Source organism: Cygnus olor, chromosome 3 (genome assembly GCF_009769625.2).
Source record: "Cygnus olor isolate bCygOlo1 chromosome 3, bCygOlo1.pri.v2, whole genome shotgun sequence".
Taxonomy (NCBI): Eukaryota; Metazoa; Chordata; class Aves; order Anseriformes; family Anatidae; genus Cygnus; species Cygnus olor.
Window position 1 is genome coordinate 42,363,296 of NC_049171.1, and position 21,521 is coordinate 42,384,816.

The window sequence follows — 21,521 nt, forward strand, 5'->3', positions numbered from 1 at the left end:
AGAGGAAGCTAGGTCAAGACAGATTGCATCTGTGGTCACAGAATAAGCTGCTTTCTGTTTCAGGAAGTTCAGGAAAAGATGTGAGATCTGTATGAGACATCATCTTACTGAGATATGAAAAAGCAGAATTTTTGTTCCGTTGTATTCAATTTGCACCTGTTGGCAAAAATACTTTCTTCTAAGAGCTTCTCTTGGCAAGACTTCTATTAATACAGCAATTATCCCTCCGACTAGAAAAAATTGAAAAGGATGGTCTTTGAAGTTTTAAGGAAGATAATATGGCTAGAGGAGGTTCCTGTGCTTTTCGTGCTTTCTGGAAAGAACCTTCTGTGTTGGAACTATTTATAAGTTTCATTAGGTCTTTTGACAGATCAGTTTGGGTAATATTTTTGTCTTGCTCATACTTACGGGTTTCAAAATGTACTTGATCAAAAATTGCACTTTAAGATTTTTTTTCTTTTTGGTAGTAAAGGCAAGAGGAAACTATTCATGATTCTCCTTTTGGACATGCATTCAGGCCTAACTTGCTGTCTTCCTTCTCAATCTACAAAAATTGCAAGCTTGAAAAATTAGCATTGAAGTGCTCGATATAAATAAAGCTTATAGTTTGTACAGTAGGAGGTAAAAGTTCAATCCAATTTGACTGGAAGACAAAATAAATGTGTGCAGAGTTTTAACAAACCAGTCAGCCACAAATGGAAATGATGAATTTTCGGCAATAACAATCAAATGATCAGTCGTAATTGCAAGATACTACCCAGGCACAGATAACCTCCAGAACGCATTGTCCAGATTTGCCAGTTTATCAAAGAACATAATACATCTTTAACGTTTAAATGCTTCCTTCTTTCTTCTGCCTGTGATATGAAGCAGGTCCCACCCACTTGACATTATAGACTAAATGATTCAGATGCATTGGCTCTTGGCGGTGGAAAAATCTGCCTGGAGGTCAATAGTAGTTCATACCACAAGCAGCCATCGTTTTTTTTCACTCTGCTTAGCTTCAGCCTGCTCTTTTAAATCGACACAATATGCTTACTTTCAGCTAAAATTGATTAAAGTGCTGCACAGAGCCTGATGCAGTACTTTGCTTACAAGCTCTTCGGTGTGCTTCGTGCATGCAGTAGACTGTCTGCAAAACTTAGCTGGCCCCTCCTGTGTCCAAACAAAAAGAGATGGCTGCAAGTTGAAGTAGGCCAGAACTGAGAAATTGAGGGATAGCCTCGACGAGGCCATTCCTACCACGAATGGTAATGCTGTATGCACAACTTCCTGCGTGCTGGAGGAGAGGCGAGTTGTTCCAGCCCAGAAATTGCTTTAGTAGTGTTAGAGGAATTCAACTCGGTCCCCAAAAAATCTTTCCTTTAATTGGAGAAGTCTTTCTCCCTGCTCCCCCCCGCCCATTTCCTGTACGCAGCAGTCATACGTTAGTAATCACGATTTTTCTGTTTCTTTTCTGAATTACAAGCCCAAGTGAGGGCTGTTGGACTCATTCTGCATGGACCACAGCATAGCCGGAGATGAATGATGATCCATATCTTCATTTTCTGCTAAACAGTTGGCGGATTAGGGGGTTTAATTCTTGATTTTTTTAACAGAAGTGCCTTTTTTCGTTTTGACAACTGTCTGAAATACGTTCCTTTAAGAACCTCCTACACGGTATGTATTTGTCATTTGTAAACAGAGTATGTCAAAAAAAAAAAAATAAATAAGATTTGATTAAGTGGTGAGGCAGCTAGCTATTTGCATGTCATGAGGTCTCAGGGAAACAAACTGACCCTCAGCCTTCTTCCATCTAGCCAAATTCTGATGGGACCCTCAAATAGCTCTGGCAAAGCGTTCTGTTTCTTTTGGACTTGATGAATGCTTGTTTCTGTGCAGACGTGTAATTATTTCTTCTTCATTTTGCTGCACAAGTTACCAGGAGAAGCAGCTTAAAACCAAATGTGAGTATTGAGGTTCTTTTCCGTTATTCCTTTATATGACAACACTTAGATGTGGTACTGTACAAGGTAACTAATTTACCTTTTTGAGAAATGAAGCAGAAGTATTTTTCTTCAGACACAGAACTAATTCACATGGATACTGCTTCTTTAAATTGTATGCAGAATTCTATACATATTTAAAAAAAAAAAAAAAAAAGATTCTGTGTACTGAAAGAGATGCCACACTTTTTTCAGATGCAATAGTTTTCGTTTTATGAATTGGCTCACATTAACATAGGGGAAGATTGTCTGTGGTTCCCTTTGTAATGAGATGAGGATTAATTTTGTTTACTCCACAAAACAAGCCAACAAAAAGAGTGTGCTGTTTCCTGTGACATTTGAATCATCATTCTCATCTCTTAGCAAGCTTTCATAGCTATTTGCTATTGCAAGAAAACTTTCTAAATAATGCCTTTTCAGATAAGTCACTTGTTTCTAGTCACAAACAATATCATCGCCTAATATTGATTGTTCTTGCATTTTCTTTGAAGTAAAACCAGTTTCCAAGCTGGTACTTACAGAAATATTTTGACTTGTTACAGAAATCAGGTAGTATCTTGCAATTCTATAGAACTTATTTTATCTTCAGTCTGTCATAGTTTTATGAACATAATCTTGGTTTGGAATTTGAAGAGAGTGGAATTGAAAGGCTATGCCACTGCTTGCTGTATTTTTTCTGAAAATGTGTGCCTGTACTGCAGAATTGAAAAAGAAATACGGGTAATGGGGTGGAAATATTCCTTAAAGTCTACATATATTAATTGTACTGATACCTGATTTCACAGTGGCAATTTTTTTTTGAATAATGGGGTCAAAATTAAGTTTGGATGAAACTATCAGAACGGAATTAAAATATTTCAATTATACCAATGTTGAAAATATTTTTTTTAACTGTCTCTGTTTTCAGAAGTTCTGTTTTTATATCTGGACCTGGACATGAGGACTTCTGTTTAGAAAACCAGTTTCAGATGCCTTTGTTGTTTTTCTTTAATATTTTCACCCATTTTTTCTTCTATTTCTGTGATAAGTTGACATTTCTAGAGTATTTGAACAAAACAGAATGTATTTAATGTATTAATGTTATAAGAGATTGCTGATGGTCTTGCCATGCAATTTGATTGCAGTGCCACAAAAGTCACTTTGATTCAAAGTTGTGTAACTGGTAGAAACCTAAAATGACATACTAATTGTCTTGCAAGATTACAGCAACATGAAAGCAGAAGCTGCTTGAAAGAGATTCTGATCTATTGTGACCTGTGGTATCTCCGGGTTATTTGCAGGCAAACATATTTTGCTAAGTGTGTGCGTTTGGCTGACTTGGTAAAATGTAAATTCTATGGGCCATATACCAATAATCCCAGCTTTCTGCATACCTTTTTTTTTTTTTTAATTTTGAGTTTTTAAGAAAAAAATAATTAAATCAGTGTTGCCTAACCATGGACAGACAGAAAGAAATGTGAAAATCTTAACCAGCATACTTACTAATCTCAACCCTAAACTCAGAGGGTGAAATCCTGACCCTGTTCAAATGAGTGGTCCTCCTGACAACTAAACAAGCTCTAGACTTAGGTCAGGCTTTTAGATTATCTAGGGAATAAAACTAAGATTTTCTGCGTGTTTCCCCGCCAGTTAAAGGTAAGATGATGTCTTATGTCTAATTCTAGGATGTTCATAAAATTAATGATTTCCAGCTCAACTTTTCTATAAAAACCTCCAGAGCCCAAAGTTCAGAAACTGGAGTGATGAAATGCTCCGTTTCTGCTCCTGCAGAGGAATTCACTCTTCTGGGAACAGGTTGTACAGTTCTAGTTAGGAGGCTGTGAACTTCTAATGTCATATGCTTATATTTTCCAGTAAAATGTAAGGGGGATGAAATAAAGGCAGTTTTATAGAAATGCACTGACGTTACTCCAAAACACTGAACTAACATACTAAAAATAAGTTAATAAAACTCGATGACATAATTTTATGTAACAGAGATACAATGAGGGACAAAACTATTACAAAGGCTAACTAATTTCCCTTGGTTGCCTCTATAATAACAGCTACATTAAGCTTCTGCTAGGACTCATCCTGGACAGGAATTTTTCTCTCTCCTTTACCTATAAAAAGTGTCTTGTGAATTAGCCTCAGTAGGCTTAGGTTTGCTTTTGTGAATATCCCCATTTTCCTCTGATATTGAACTGCATAAGTCAACTATCCCTTCTTGTTTCCCTTTCTCAGACTAAGCGGGTTTTTCTGGTTTTACTTCATTCATGCTAGTAGGTTACTTTCCTTCTCAGTCATGGTTGCCTTCGAGTTTGAATTTGTTCTAGGTCCATATATGAGGACTGGTAAATTCTTGCACATCTCAACATATTATGGTTAAGGGATCTAAACAGTCTGCTCTGGTTCATTGCTGGCCTCACACTTAGATGCTCTTAAGACTCAGAACAATGCTCATTTTCCTATACCTGTCTTTGTATGCAGATAACAGAATTGATAGAAGGAGGGATGCTGGTGACAGAGCGTGGCATAACTGTGGGCAGAACACACGTGGGAGGCCACAACTCAGCCCAGAGCCACTTTCAGCAAGATATTCTGTGCCTCAGTTCCCATATGTGGAACTGGGTTTGTTACTTCAGGGAGGAAAAAAATGAGTCCAAAACCACATTTATTGACTGCAAACAGCCTTAATAACCAGTAACTCTCTCAACCAATTGTGTAAGAATATTAATCATAACCTCAGAGTCCTTAAGGACAATTGTAATCTTCACAACTGGAACATTTTTTTGCTTCAGCTAATTTTAGAAGTGCCTTTTACCTGTAGCACTGGAGGCTGATCACCTGGAAACCTTTGTACAGTGTTTTTAACTACCCTGGGCCAGTGCCATGCCTACAGCCTAATGAGCAGACCCACCAAGTGGCAAAGCCATAATGACTGGATGTTTTCTTCCCACTCCTCCAGGTCTGAGCTCTGACCTTGAGCAAGCCAATTCCTCTACTTGGACAAGCATTAACCTTTTCTGTAGACAAGTGTCTCACAACTGTGTTTTGGGATTGCTTTATTATAATTAGAAAATCATTCTGAAATCTTTGAAAGGAAGACTGTAAAATACCTCAGAGTATTAGCTTATAATTCTATTTATCAGAAGCCCAGAACTGTATTAGGTTATAAATGTATAACCAGGAGCCCAGCCTTCCACAAGTGAGCTCTGCAAGTTTCTAATTCAACCACAACATAATTCATTTATGTATTATAATGTGAAATTGTGGCATAATTACAGTTTTGTGAATATCTGGATTTGGGGTGCTATTTGCATGCAAAAAAAGGAAAAGATTAGAGGAAAACTGTTTAATGCTGATGAGCTGAGAGTCTGTTTAATTTGGAAATGAAGAGCATTGAGAAACATTTCAAATTAAAAGCTCAAAATGTTGGGGGGGTGTTTCGTCTTTTTAATGCAGGAATGGAATTTTTAGATGTATTTAATCATTGTCTTGCACTTTTTACTGAAAACATTTACCAATTTCATTGTAATTTAGCAAAAAAAGCTTGACCTGTATTTGTTTGTTAACAGTTCCTGCTAATTCTTGTCACTCTGCCCCCCTCAGAGCAAAGCAGCCTCATTCCCCACAGCTGGTCAGTTAGGGACTCTGAGCAACATCCCCTATTGAAACAGGTAGTTTCCATTCCAGGTTCACTAAGATGGTTGCTTTGCTATTGCTAGGTGTCAGGCTTCACGTTATCACTTGAATAGATTTAAATGGTTTCAATGGACTTATTATTATTCCACAATATCCTTGAGCTAAATAACCTGTTCTTAAAATATTCCTAAATGTTAGAAAGGAATTTCTTCATTCTTACTAAATTTCCTCCAGCAGTCTAAGAATTAACTGATGATTTTTATTCCTTGTAATTCATCTGAGTCAAATGTTGGCTGTCTGAGGTGTTCAGATAATCTTTAGCTTTAATTTTCCTTCAATCAAAGTAGGGCAATCCCACGCTGGAACCAGCTTTAAGATAGCATGTATTTGTAATCACAGAAAGAAATCCACTGTGAAAGTCATAGTGCCAAAAAAAAAAAAAAAAAAAAAGACCTTTTCACATGCCAGGACATTACAAAACTCCCAGCAGAGCAGTAACTGAAAGGTCAGTAACCTCACATCATAATAAAGAAAGACAGAATACCAAGATCTATTCATTTCTGGGTCTAATTTTAAATCATTGCCACTTTTAGGAAGATAGACTATGTTAAAATAGAAAGAAATATGTCTAATGTCTGGCACAGAGATTTTAAGGCTTAAGGGAAATGTTAGGATACCCAGTCACATAACTGTTCTGAAGACCTTATCTCTTAAGTGGGCAGAACAGGTAAAGAAAGAGGCACGCAGATTTCGGGTACATGAGAAAGATCATACAGCAGTCACGGGCAGGGCATGAACAAAACCCAGAGCTGAGAATCGCTGAGGACTGGTCAGTGGTGCTGCTCACAGCATATAAGAACTGAAGTTAAAACAGAGTTGATGCCATGATACCCTTATCTTGTTTGGCAAGATGTTATCTACTCAACTGCTCAAGATACAAGAAATCTTCAGTTAATATTTTTACTCTGGTTAATGTCTAATTCACAAAACCACATATAAAAAAAAATAGTTTTATATTAATCTATACTCAGTCCTAGAAACACTCCTTTATTTTTCCTCCCTGCTAAAGGAAGAACAAGAAGTCACAGATCTCTGCTCCCAGCTCTTTCTATCAGCCACTCCACTCCTAAAGGGGTTCACTGCCTTGAAAGGCCTGCGGTGAGCTGTCTTCTAGAAAGGAGTTTTTACACTGAGAGTCATTTACCCTTTTGCTGTGTTGGAATGAAATGTGCTGGTTTACAGTGAATGTCATTTACCCTTTTACTGTGTTGGAATGAAATATGCTGGTTTACAGTGAATGTCATAGATCCAAATATTTTATCTTTTTTTTCCTAGAATCCTAAGAGCAGCAGCCTGCACTTGATTCATCTGCATAGATAACTATTTGGTTTTCCAGCTTTACAGTATGTTTAAAACAAATACAGGGCAGAGAATAAAAACAAGAAGTCACTATGCCATAATTCCAGATCTTCAGTGAAATGCACATGCAACCATATTGTGCTAGTTGTTTTTTTTTTTGCAACCTTGGTGCAAACGTTCAGAGTTTGTACATGAATTGTGCCCAATAGATACGAGATCACCAATGCAGGGTTAAAAACCTAATCTAGTGTATATTAAATCACCTAATTTAACATCCATAAATTGAGGGAAATTGTTCGGCTATGTTAAATTGCATACATATGTAAGAGTTTTAAGGGTCCTGTTCTAAGAGAAGACAAACCACACGTTCACGTAACCCTTAGGGGAAAGAGAGGAAGTCAAATAAGTCTACTTAAGACCATTCACATTGTGTTTTCCTGGCAACATTTCTTACCCCCGTCTCAATTACATTCTGTAAACAATTCATTGCTGCAAAAGCATCAGTATGCAAAGAGTACTGCATCTTTCAGGTTTTCTCTAACAGATTAGATCTTTTATCACCTATCCACCTAGCAGATGCAACATATGCATTTTAACCAGACTGTGTGTTTATTGCATCCCTGCTTTCCAAAGAGTTTGCAGTTATAGAGGATTGTTACTGCTAGAGCACATAGTTAGCAGTACAAGCTAACTTCTCATTACAATTGAGACACTGCGTGTTAGTTGTCAGTAAAAGCCCTCGCTTTGTGGTGAGGCTACTAGTGGCTGTACTCAATGTACTTGCCCATTCCTTCTCAATGGTCACCCACAACAACTCCCATGTAACATGAAGGGAGGCTACAGATGCTACATTTGTTGTTGCTGGAATTTCTTAGACTGTGCCCAGCAGTGGCTTCACAGACTGAATCATAGCAGCCCAGAGTCTGCAGAACCAGGTCATTTCTGTTTTCAGTGTAAAGTTTGGTAATAAGGTGACAGCCAAAACTGATGGAGCCCCAACAAAACTGGCTGTTCACAGGTCCTAAAAATATAAATAACTGGGAAAAATGAAATTGAGGTAGGGATCTCAACTCTCTCAATTAGATATGTACTGATACTCCTTACCAGTAGCCTTTGCTCTTCCTAAGCTATAATGCTACCTAACTCATAACAATCTTTTAACAGAGCTGAGATCAGAAATCCTTAGATTTGTTTCATTTCAATAAGGTTTCGTATTTTTATTACAAAAGTGCTGCAGCTCAGTTTATTTTTTCCTCAGAAAACTAGGTCAGGTTGGCCCAGTACTGTTGGGAGAGAAAAGTAAAAGGCTATGCTGCTGCAGCAGATGCTGTGTTACCACTTGGGGGATTTATGTTTGGTTTTGGAGGAAGGAGTTTTTTTTTTTTTTTTTAAAAAAAAAAAAAAGGAGTAATGAAAACCCTTTCAAATTTTAGCTTGCTTTAAAACATATCTGCTGCTGTTGCTCATCTTTTTCTTATCGCTCGTTTTATTTCTTAAAGCATTCCTAAAGTAGGTCACCGGGTTTTAAAGAACCCAGCTAGATAAAGTTGTAGTGAGTAGTGAATTGTCATTACGCTTTCACAAGGATTTTAATTCATGTGGTGTCCCTGGTCTCACAGGACACAGCACTCTCCATCCTCCCTTCTGTCCCTGAACTAAAACGTGAGGGTGGGGGAAATCCAGTCTGCAGCTGATGCATCTGCAGAGAAAAGACGTAGACTATTTCTTATTAAGATCTTGAAGGCTGAAGTCAGCATCAGTGTTGACTACTGAAGCTGTTACCTCTTGTAAGCTGCTTCGTTTTATGAGCAACTCCACTCCCTGTGAAGCACAGGCATCATTGCCTACAGCTATTGCTTTCCTCAGGAAAGCTTTCCATCCTGAAGACAAGCCTGTTGTGTTTTCAGGTAGATGTGTTCCTGCCCAGTATTGTTAGTGTATTGCTAAGATGGTGCCGTTTTCTTGGTGGACTTTTGGCTTTATTGCATTGTATACAGGGGAGTTGGGTGGGGTATTTCGGTGTGCAGACCCACTTCTAGCAGAGTTCAGTAAGAAGTGCAGCTCTCATTTGCACGCTGTAGATGAATTCACTGGCAAAAGTCTTGGATCAGCACTTCAACGCAATTCTCTATTTGCAACTCCCATTCTCTTTTTATTCAAGCACTTTTAAAGTACTTTACACAATTAGGGGATTTTAGGTGAGAGTGGAGGCAGGAAAGGGGACTGGAAAAAGCCAGGCTGAAAAGCTGGGGAGAATTTGTATTCACTGCCAGAGATCACCTGTGACCTCAGTTCTTATCCTGACCATTTCAGCCCCAAATTATTAACGTTCCTTTTTCTCTTTCAAAGACATTTAGTGCTTGCTGGGTTGTGGGTTGATAGAAGGAAAATACATTAATATTTCCATTCAAGTACAATATGTTATTCTCTACCTTTCCACCATTTTAATTGAAGAAACTGTCACCCAGCACGAATGTCCTTTTGCCACCGAATTTCTTATCTCAAACTGAGATGACTCTAACTCAGATTCCCATCTTTTTTTCCTAGAATAAAACATACAGCTAGCTATAAAATTGTTTCTCCCAGTGAAATATTCAACTCTCTATCAAAAGTCAGAAAGTAAGCTTTTACTAAAAGATTTTCTGTTGAGAATTTAAGGTTCATTTTAGACCAATATCTTTTTCAGATTTCACTTTCGTGAATCTTACTTTTCTAAATCAAACTGACATTTTCCATTAAGTTTTTTTATTCACAAATATTTGCTCCTAAAATACATCAAAATTAAAAAGATAATTAAAAAAAAAAAAAAAACTGTTAGAGTATTTTCAAATAAGCTTTCTGCAAAACTCCTTTTTTCTTCCAAAAATACCCTGATGAAATAACCTCTTAATTTTTATTCGTTTTGGAAGCTTATAAATGCTCAGGTTTCAGAGCATGAATTTAAACCTCTAAAAGGGATTATGAAACTTTCCTCATGAGCAGGTTGTTGCCTTGTGCAGGGTTTCTTGCATCTTCCTTAGGATATTTTTGTCTGCTGAACTGAAAAAGATAAGTACCCCTATAGTCATTTAGCATCACAAAATTATTTTTAGATCTGCTTCTCCTCCTGAGTTCTAGTACGGACTATGTTTAATGTAGATGTCAGTCCTTTATTCCTTATTGTACCATACAGGGCAGAGGCTGAGCAATGGAGCTCAGCCTACGTTTCCTTCTGAGCCAAGCTGTCAAAATAGTCAGGATGACTGAAGGCATCCAGACCTCCACATCTCTTCTGTAGCCTCATCTATACTAACATCAGCTGAAATTTAAAATAACTGGTGAAGAAAAGGAGTTTTTTTCTTGCATCTGCCTGCAACAACCAAAGTAACAAAATCTTCTTTACTGTGGTAAACCAGATACCACAGACAAGCCAGTAACTCCTTTCCATCAAAAAGGGCCAAGGTTTTGGGCCATACTCACATCTAAATATCAGACTGGTTGACAAAGGATACGTTGATCACATTTCACACTCAGTGACAATATGAAGTAATATCAGTCTCTCTTAATTTCACACATGGCTGGGACTTGAGAATGCTGGAATTGATTTTTCCCTGCAGAAATGCTGGATCTACTGAAAAATGTTTTTTGTTTCTGTTTTGTTTGTTTCTTTGTTTTGACAGAAATCGTTTAGAATCACAAGTTTCGTTTGCTGTTTCCTCTGTAACCAAATTTGTGCAATTCCACTGACTGTATTTTAATCGAGAAAGATTTACAGACTGTGTTTATCAGATTTGAAATATTAGGAAACATCGACATTAATGGTAATGAAGAACCTAGTTGCTTCTATACTTTCTAAAACCCCATTTCTTGCTTATCCTTAAAAATATCTTTCAGAATCTATGCTTCAAGGATACAGGCAGCAAAGCCCTAAACATGCATTCAGCTTTGAGCATGTAAATATTCCATCTGAAAGCAATCACATTTCTCATGTGTTTAGACTATGTGCATGGCTGGCTTATGCATGGAATCACAACAGTCACCTTACAGGAGACCTTTATTCCTGATATGGAAATAACCCCGCTCCTGCCCAAATGCTCATAACAGAACACAGGCTTTGCGGACTGTTTCACCCAGCCCCTTTTATCATTCAGCAGTGATAAACCTTTCTGTTTTCCACCACAGAATGGTTGAGGTGGGAAGGGACATGTAGCTCAGCCTCCTGCTCCAAGTAGGGTCCCCTAGAGCTGGTTCGCCAGGACCATGTTGGGTTTTGAACATTTCCAAGGAAGGAGACTCCACAACTTCCCTGGAAAACCTCTTCCAGTGCTGTCACCATCACAGTGAAATAGAGTTTTCTGATGTTCAGAGGAAACCTCCTGTTTTCCATTTATGCCCATTGCCTCTTGTCCTGGCACTGGGCACCGCTGAAAAGAGCCTGGCTCTGCCCTTCCTTTGGGTATTTGTAGACATTTATAGAACATCACTTCAGCCTCCTCCTCACCAGGCTGAGCAGTCCCAGCTCTCTCAGCCTTTTGTCATCAGGCTGCAGTGCCTCAATCATCTTTGTGGCACTTCACTGGACTCTTGTCAGTATGTCCATGTCTCTCTTGCACTGGGGAGCCCAGAACTGGATGCAGTGCTCCAGGTGTGGCTTCAACTCTGCTGAGCAGACATTAAGGATTTCCTCCCCTGACCTGCTGACGGTGCTATTCTTAATGTCCCACAGGCTGCTGCTGTTGTTCTTACCTACAAAGGCACACTGCTGGCTCATGTTCAACCTGTTGTCTACCAGGACTCCCAGGCCCTTTTCTGCAGAGCTGCTTCCCAGCTGGTCACCCCCACCATGTGCTGGTGCCTGGGGTTGTTCCTCCCCAGGTGCAGGGCATTGCACTTCTTGTTGAACATCGTGTCAGTCCTGGCAGCCCATTTCTCCAGCTTGCCAAGGTCCCTCTGGATGGCAGCATGACCATCTGGCATATCCACCACTCCTTCCAGTTTTATGTCACCTGCAAACTCGCTGCAGGTGCACGCTGTCCCATCATCCGGGTCATTAATGATGGTATTGGTCCCAGTGTCAGCTCCTGGAGTACACCACTAATTAAATTACTTTAAACTTGCTCCTTTAATGTTGTACCTAGGATTCAGTAATGATTTTTCATCCACATCCTAAATACATGACTGCTTTGCTTTTTGAGTGTGGGCAGTTGAAGCTAATCTATTTAAAACTACCTAAATGACTTTTAAGTATATAACACGCCAGGTAATTTGGGTATACTTCTCTACGTGGCCCTTTTGTGCCAGAAACAATCCTCAAATCTGTTCTGTGGCTAAATGTATACAGTATGATTGAGAAAACTGCCATGATTTTACTTGAAAAGGCATACCAGTACCTGACTGAAACATTTCATGGCTTCATGTTATTTTGTAAATCTCACGGTAACCATAAAGAGCTGAGATCCACAGTGCACACTGGACAAAGTTCTGGCTGTACCAGACTGTGAAAACCTGTAAAAAAAAGTGCAGGTGAGAATGATTTCAGAAAAATAAAAGTAGCAATCTAAGCCTTGGCATTAACCTTACTTTTTTTCTTGAATGGCTGCTGTTGACGATATTGACAGTGCCCAGGAATCTGAGCAGATTGAAAGGATTTGTGTTCCTGGGTAACAGCCTGGGAGAGACTTGAATCAATACCGAGCACTCCACAAACAGTTTGTCTCGTCTTAAACACAGAGCAGCATTACAGAACAGCAATACTGATGAGCAGTTGAGCTTTCTGCATTCACAGTAATGGTGCCAGTTCTGACTAGAATTGCTGGGATCCGGTGTAATGTTTGTTTTAAAAGATGAATTGCAGTCTCAGACTTTCATATGTTGATTTGTTAAAAAAAAATAATACAGCAAATCATTAGGTTTAATTGTGTAGTCAGTTAGCTACTTTTCTGAAAAAAAAAAAAAAAAAAAGAGCTTTCAGCTATTACATGTGATATGCTTATTTCCGACCTCTAATTTATCTGTACAGTGGGTATGGTAATCCTTGATGCGATGGTAATTCTTGACCTTCGATTGCAAAGCTCACAGTAGAGGAAGAATATGCTTCAGGAGAGAAACATACAGAGCCATTAATTTGACTTTTGCCAACTAAATCCCTCAGGCTGACCTCAGTAGCAAGTACAAGTGGTTTTGGACAAGCTGGGTGCTGCTGTTGAACGTTCTGTGGATGAATTTAAGAAAATACCCAGCTTGCTGTAAAAACACTGGAATAAGGCTGTTCCAACCCACTCTGCAGCTAGCAAGGAGACTTTGAGACACAGGCTAGCCATGTCTCTGCTGCAACAGAATTTCTGTATGTCTGCAAGACAGCACACCTTCAGTCCAGGCGCTTTCACTGCTCTGTATGTTTGCTTGAAGTTTGAGTAAGTAGTAAATTATGTTGCACTGGGATGAAGGAAGAATTTAGTTGACTAACACCACTGTTTGAATTTGCATGGTGTAAACAAAGCAGATGGCAATACCAATTAAGGAGAAAATTGCACAATACTTGGGATGATCAATCCCCCAGTTAAGCCAGAGCTCTTGTCCTTTTCACTCATGGTCACAGGGTGCATAAACATAGCACACTGCAGTGTGGTGCCACTACTAGATCAACCTCTAAATGAGCTGCTTTGCCGAGACAGTCCACCAAATCAGTGCCACTGGTGGACCTTGAAGCACTATAGTCATGTCAATACAGCACAGCCCTGCTTAGCATGGCTGTCCTGGCTACTGAAACCAGGACTTTGTCAGCGACAGCTCTGCACCCGCTCAAATGCCTTCAGGATCCGACTTTGAGCTACTGTGCTGCGCCACTGAGATAAAACAGCTTGTTCAAAGTTAACATCTGTCTGTACTTTCCTGTAAGTATATGGTTTGACTTGATTTGTGCTTTATGCCCCTGGTTCCTATTGCTTCTCTACCCATTTTTAGAAGAGCAAATATTCTGGTATCTTTGAACACTCAAATATAACTTCAGGGTATCACTAGGAAAACTGCAGTTACTCTAAGGGAGGGAGGAGAGAAAGCAAGGGTATTGTCAATGTTTTGAAAATAAGACATCCATTTAGTTGTCCTTGTTTTTTGTGTTTTTTTTTTTTTGTTGTTTTTTTTTTGTTCTCTTTTTCTTTTGAGGGGTCAGGGTTTACATTAGGTCTAGCCACAATAAAGTAGCAAATTTCTAGGGGGTAACAATCATGCAGAGAAATCAAAAACTGTAATCTCTGAAATGTTTCTTGGAAAACATTGCCATTATTTTATAAATGAAAGTTTTCAGCATTCTTAGATACTTTTTCTCATAATGATGTTGGCTTTATAATGCAGTTGTAACCTTGAGTCACCAATGTATTTTGTAAATGTATGCGATGAATTGTCCAGCAGCTTTCAGACACACACACACACACAAAAAAAAAAAAAAAAAAAAGGAAAATTAAATCAGCAAATACATGTGAATAAGCAAAACTATGTTCCAAGATGAAAATATGTACCTAACTGAAAGTAAAAAAGTGTCTGGAATAGCTTGCAGGAATGTCACCTTTGTAATAGATAGATTTGTTTTACTTATCCTTCATTGTTGCAACAATTTATTTTGCCATCATTTTTCTTTATCTGTGCCTGTTTCAGAGTCTAACAGAGAGCCCTGTTCCATTCCTAGTATGCTCTTAATGAAAAAGATGATGCAGTTTAATGGCAGCCTTATTTAGATCATGAAATAATCCATTAAAATCACCACAAAGCAAAAGATACATCTTTACATGCATGCATATAAGTACATACATATGTATATTCATTCCCTTCTAAGTAGGATTAATGTTTGTGCTTTTTATGTTTACATAATCTAAGGTGTATTATCACATCTATAGGGAACATTAAAATAAATCAAGAGATATGTTAACATTATGGATGTGCTTCTTACATCCAGTGAGAAAACCAGCATTCCTTTCCCGATGGTTCCACATTTATCAGGTTTGGGTGGACTTGGCAACCATTTTATTATGGCTTTCTGTGCTAGAAGACTTCCAGTGCTCTATGTCGTATAAGAAACCATTTGACTCTACAGAAAGTCCCTCTACTAATTTGTTGTAGCTAAATTCTACCTTAATCTGTTAGAACAGTAGGCAGACTAGCCAGCTCTGTTGTTTTATTTTCATCTGCTTTATCATTTATATCATGAGGCTCCTGCATTCTCAGATCTGACCCCAGGGACATCAGCTGCAATATCCTCGCATCCTTGGAAACATCTCTGTGCACCCCTAGGAGTATCCTAATGCTACAAATGGCATCGCATAACTGTGCCTACTATCTACACAAAAATCAACTGTACTTTAGCTTTGCTCCAATCTAGATAACAAAATCATCTTTTCCCAAGGAATGAAGAAATGGCAGTCTCTCCCTGTGCCTAGGACGCAAGTGAGCAGCTGGAATGCTGGAGTCAGCATTTCATTCCATGAGAGTGAATAGCACCAGACCTCCAGAGATTTCTGAACTGACCTTCAAAACACGGAGTCTAGCTTCCAGCAAACTTAAAGTAAACACATTTCTCTAGAGATCGGGATCAAAGCACAGGAAAAACATTCTACTTAACTACATGGTGCTTGTAACGTGATTTACTTACTGGAGCAAGGGTAAGTGGAGTTGGCGGAGCCGAGATTCACTTTTTTGTTGTATTGTCTAAGGGTAAAAACAGTTCACAGAGATTACCCAGACCTTTGCCAAAGGATTTACAAAAAAATAATTATTCTTTTTCATACCATCTATGCTTCATACCCAAACATGGTCTTATTTCATCATGGTCAAACTCTGAAGACTTTCTGAAGAAAACTTTCAAGGACTTGAGGGCTTTACTTGAGGAGCAGCCTAAGGGTACCTCTGCCTTCGAATCTGCTCTTGGGGATACTCTTTTTATGTTCTCCAGCAACCACTGTCATCTGTAAAACAAGAGTAATAGGACTTTGTTACCATACTCATGTAGGTTTTAAAGAGGATAACTACATTACAGATTTGGAAGTTCTTAGTTATTAGAATAGCGTGTCTTGTGCATACACATAACCTGGGCTTCCTGGAACAGATTGGCCTGGGGAAAAAAATCAAGAGAACCATGTTTTGAACAAAATTGTTCAGTATAGAGTTTTCAATAATGTTAAAACCTATTATCATTCATTACATTCATTAGAACAACAACAACAAAAAATGTATCTGCACATATCTGAAGCTATTTTTTGATGAGCTTTGTGCAACACAACCTACTATAAGTGATAGATAAGTTCGTCATACATGTCCTGTTAGGATTTTACTATCACCACTTTTAGGCAGAGGTGAAACTCTGTTAGGAAGCTGAGGAACTGATTCAACAGAGAAGAAATCAGAAAGGTACTCTGGTCAGGGTTATCCTCAGAGGCATTTCATAACTCTGACTAGTTCATAACTGACATAATTCCATCAATGTGCTCTTGCAGCCCAGAAAGCCAACTGAATCCTGGGCTGCATCAAAAGCAGTGTGACCAGCAGGTCAAGGGAGGTGATTCTCCCCCTCTGCTCTGCTCTCATAAGACCCCACCTGGAGAACTATGTTCAGCTCTGGGGACCCCAGCACAAGAAGGACATGTATGTATTAGAATGAGTCCAGAGGAGGGCCACATGGATGATCAAGGGGCTGGAGCACCTCTGCTTTGAAGACAGGCTTAGGGAGTTGGGGTTGTTCAGCCTGGAGAAGAGAAGGCTCTGGGGGAGACCTTATTGCAGCCTTCCAGTACCTACAGAGGACCTACAGGAAATCTGGGGAGGGACGCTGTATCAGGGAGTGCAGTGATAGGACAAAGGGCAACAGCTTTAAACTAAAAGAGGGGAGATTTAGATCAGATGTGAGAAAGAAAGAAAATCATTACTATGAGGGTGGTGAGGCACTGGCACAGGTTGCCCAGAGAAGCTGTGGATGCCCCATCCCTGGAGGTGTTCAAGGCCAGGCTGGATGGGGCTTTGAGCAACCTGGTCTGGTGGGAGGTTTCCCTGCCCATGACAGGGGGGTTGGAATTAAATGATCTTTAAGGTCCCTTCCAACCCAAACCATTCTATGATTCTAACTCCCACAAAAAAAGGAATGAAAATTCCTCTGAAACCCAGTTTCAAGCCTGTCTTATGACCTTTAACGTGGAGCCCAGTCAACCACAAGCATTCCTTCTTGACTGTCTCTATAACCACCAATTTAGAAGAATTTCCCAATATAGAAGAAAATGAGCAAAATTTAACTTTGGTTTTAGTGACAACTATGTATGGATCACACACTGAATTACTGTACTGTGCCTGGTTTTTATATGTATTGCATGATGGATGTCATTTTCTCTCATACTTTGGTTCATTCTTTGCACACTCAAAGCTCTCTTTGATCTTAAGGAAATACTATTATCCCAAGGATATCACATAAAATACGTCTTTAATATTTTTAAGAAAGCACATTTCCCACTGATCTGAGTTACAGATTATTTGACTTCCTTACTACACCCTGTCTTGGCTAGCACTAAGATTTAGGGCAGTCAGAAAAACAGTAAATCAATTCAACTCCAAAGATTTTCAATTTACAGGAACTAGTTTTCCATAGCTTGTGCCAAATGAACAAGTCATTACTTTTGGTCTGAGATAAGCGTTATAGCCTCTCTCCCTGCCACTTTTTCCACAGGCTTACTACAGCCCCTCCAGGAATAGATTAATAAATTCCCGGTTTTATGCATTTGTGCCAGTGGAGACCTCCAGTAACTGTTCCTTCTCATAGCTGAAGCTATCAGTTTGAATTACATCTCACAAACCAGAAACCCAGAAAAAGTTAATTGCCTTTTTAAAGCTGAACCATATATATAAGATAGCCAGTGAATATATAAAAACAAGTATGAGTGACTTCTCCTAAATGGATTAGATGTAAGCTCTGTGGTGGTAAGTGCTCCCTCAAATCCTGTTTCTAATATGGTTCTCTTCCTTGCTATCAGGCCTTGCATCTGGTTAAGATAAACTAACTTGCACCATTAGTCAGCGTAAAAAGATTTCAGCTGCCCAAAGTCACTGATATGTAAGTATTTTAGGAGACCTTCCCCAGTTGTTTTCAATCTAAAATTTATGATTGCTGGCACTGTATGCAGTGACAATCACTGATGAGTTTAATGAAGATTGCAATCCAATGAATCCAGCAGATGTTTCTGGGTTTGCTTCACTGGGAACTTTCTGGATTCTTCGTCCTTCATTCCCAGGAATCAAGACCCAATTTTAGCAAAGTGCTGATGATCCAACCAGTAACAAGATGACTGAAAAAAGTCTTCATCTCCACAATCCTTAAAACATTCAGCAGTTACTGAACTATAAGCAGCTAAAGTTCAGATACTAATCCAAGCCTCTTTAGCCTGAAAAACTGAAGGATGGGAAACTCATACAATTGGATCTCAATAGATTTGTGGTATTTCCTGCACTTGGCTGGCACAGAAATATCATCTATCTCAGTGTTTTGGCTCTGCCAACAGGGAACCTGGCAATACAGAAACATATAAGAAAAAACAATCTTTTCCAATAACAACAAGAGAAACTTGCTTTGAGTTATGATTTTGCTTGGATTTTATTTTGTTTATTTCTTTTTATATTTTGCTCTTTTGCTACCCAGGGGTATTTTTATTACCCTACACTGCCATCAAGTATTAGCAGCACAGTTGGGATTATGCAAAAATACAGTCATAAAGCTTGGAGTCCTTTGTCTTCCTTCTGTTTTGTTGGTTGGTTGGTTTGGGTGGGGAGGAGCACGTTGAAAATAGAGGAATGAGCAGAAAGACAGGAATGACAGGGGAGAGCCAGGAGAACACCAAAAAGTGCTTGACATTTCTTTACAGCCTTTTAACTGCAGTTTGATTAATTTTTGAACTCTCGTTTCTCCCTCAATTCCTTGATATCTGAATAAAACATGCCACACCATTCAGCATCCATAATGCTCGTGACATCGGTAGTTGTATATACAGAACATGAAGGCACCTTCGTGACCATCATACCTGACCTATCAGCATAAATACCGTTCAACTAAGCTGAAGTAACCTTCTTGCTCCCCATTATCTAGGTAACAAAATATATACTATTTGCCATTAAAGACCGCCATTTTGTTACAGAGCAGCCCAGCATTAAAAATCCAAAGCGCTGCAAAGGAATAAAACACACCTATCCTGACTTTCACAGGTAATGCAGTATTACTTATTATCTGGGCAAGCAAACTGCCATTCATTCAATTACATGATTTTTCCATCTTTCCAGATCACCCGGAAAACCCCACCAGAATGACCAGCAATCAGACAGATTGTCATTACTGCCTGCAGTCTCTTCGTGGAAGGAAGTATGCATTAAGGGAAGAAAACGCTTACTGTGTCACATGTTATGACAGCCTGTTTGCCAACCCCTGTGAAGAGTGCAAGAAACCTATTGAGTGTGATTCTAAGGTAAAGATTTAACTTCCTTGGTCTTTTCTTAGATTACACACAAATCCCATTTTTTTTAATGATGGATTCTATATCAGTCCATTTGCAAACTCCTGTGCTGATGAAGAAACCTAAGCACAGTGGTTGTACACATGTATACAGCAGAGCTATTTTCCCAGAATAGAAAAGCTCCATGGTTTTTCCTAAGTGAGGAAATCTGCACATACATTGACTTCAAGCATATGTTAAGGCTGTGGTGTCCACATGGACCACATCTGGATTCCATCCTTCAATTCTGCTTACTCACCAGCAGAAGGTGCTCACCACAGTGCTTGAGGAACAGCAGGGTGCCGATGGAATTCAGTGGGTCAGGTTGAGTGAAGCTTTAGAATTTCTGGGACGTGCATTGGAAAAATTGACTTCAACTATTTTATAAAATACTTTGACTGCAGGTGTTGACATACAGATGTCAAACTGAAAAGAAGCAATGCTTATAATATTTATTTTATACACTCTGTCTTTTGGAAGTGAAATATACTTTCATTTTAACTTAATTCCACTTTGCTCATCTCTCAGAGAAAACATTAGTGGCAGCATTTCTGTACTTACTTTCCTCTCACCTCTCCCCTTTCTGAGAATATTAATTAATAATATGAATTCCTTTGGGACCTTTGACAGGGTTTCTAGTACCCTTTATTTCAATTTACTGCCAGACACTTTTTTTTTTTTTAATTTTAATTTGAAATTAAACCTGTCAAAACACCTTGGTTTTGCTGAGTTCAGAATGTACTGCTCACATTCTCCCAATGCTCATTTTGTCTATGTTCTTTTGAAATAAAAGAATCATAGAATCATTTAGAATGTCAAAGACCTTCAAGAGCATCCAGTCCAACCATCAACCTGACCTACTGAGTCTCATCACTTAACCATGTCCCTCAGTGTCAGAGAATGCTGGGCCATAAAGTTAATAAAATAAGCCTCTTGGAAGGTCTCCCTGGTCAACACATTTCATGGTTTTCAAAGTATATTATGTGAATATTGCTCAGTTCCATAAAGGAGTCAAAGGAAAACGCTAATTTGGATGATGACAGTTTTCAGATATTCACCAGTGTTTTTCAGTTGCAAACTTCTACGTGCAGCTCCAGTCAGGGTAACCTGGAGAACCTATACTCTGCGCTCAGCAACTCCACTTTTACAATTTAAAATTAAATGGCAGGACTACTGATATCAAAAATCATTAACAAACAAACAAACAAACAAAAAAGTCTTTTGACTGAGTGAAAGGAAAAAATGAGAGAAAAAAATAAATCAGAGATAACATGAAAGGAGGGCCACAGCAAGAGAAGTGGCCCACAGAAGCCTACAGCTGGTTTTGCCACTTCTGCCAAGGTGCTAGAGCTTGGATCTCTTCCTCTCCGTCTTACCCATTCTTTGCCTCAGGCTGCCATGGGGTGTTAGCCCATTTCCTAAATGGTTCAGGGTGCTAACTAAAGCAAACGAAAGTGGTAAGCCCTCAGGACCTCCTAAAATGAAGCCTGGTATGTATTTCATTTCTCATTTTAGCATTTGAAGGGGTGGGGAACTGACAAACTAGAAAAATGAGATTGGCTTTGTGCTCTTTTGTGCTTCTTATTTATAAAGGAGACCTGGAAGGGTCTGGTTTATTTTTTAAGTCTTTTTTTTTTTTTTTTTGGTGGTGCATTTTTCCCTTGTTTTTTTTTTTTAACCTTGGAAAAAGAAAACCTGGTGTTTGCTCTTTTTGTGAATTCTTAGTGGAGGTCTCATACATATACTATTAGCTTTTTCATCTCCTAAGCCTGCTGAGTCTTAAACAAACACCTTTCTGCCAGCTTTTTAGGAGGACTTATATTAGGTGTAAAAAAAAGCAATGATTTTTTAATACTCTTCCTAAGAATCATTTTGTTCTCAATTAATGAGATTTTAATTGCTTGCTCTCTGCAATAATATGATCTTTCTTTAGTGTTATGTAGAGTCAGCTGGAAGAAAAAGTAGTAACATTAAAAAATGCATGAAGTTCTATTTAAAAGTCTACAGAGAATGCATTTCTTGTCAGGTGGCCTGTGCACATTAAAAATGTTAATTACTTGCT

General features: G+C 38.8%; 1 protein-coding gene across 6 annotated transcripts in view; it reads left to right on the forward strand.

Moving 5' to 3' along the window:
- The first annotated feature begins 1,419 nt into the window (after nucleotides 1-1,419).
- FHL5 (four and a half LIM domains 5) overlaps nucleotides 1,420-21,521 on the forward strand; it is a 29,082-nt gene continuing 8,980 nt past the window's right edge. Inside the window, exons 1-3 of one of the 6 annotated variants that reach the window (XM_040551186.1) lie at nucleotides 1,420-1,659; nucleotides 1,800-1,946; nucleotides 19,251-19,432. In XM_040551186.1, the coding sequence (XP_040407120.1) occupies nucleotides 19,274-19,432 (159 nt within the window). In that variant the 5' untranslated portion in view covers nucleotides 1,420-1,659; nucleotides 1,800-1,946; nucleotides 19,251-19,273. Of the gene's footprint in view, nucleotides 1,660-1,799; nucleotides 1,947-13,086; nucleotides 13,841-18,890; nucleotides 19,060-19,101; nucleotides 19,176-19,250; nucleotides 19,433-21,521 lie in introns of those variants that run through there. The other 5 variants (XM_040551188.1, XM_040551185.1, XM_040551189.1 and 2 more) reach the window with 5 other exon arrangements.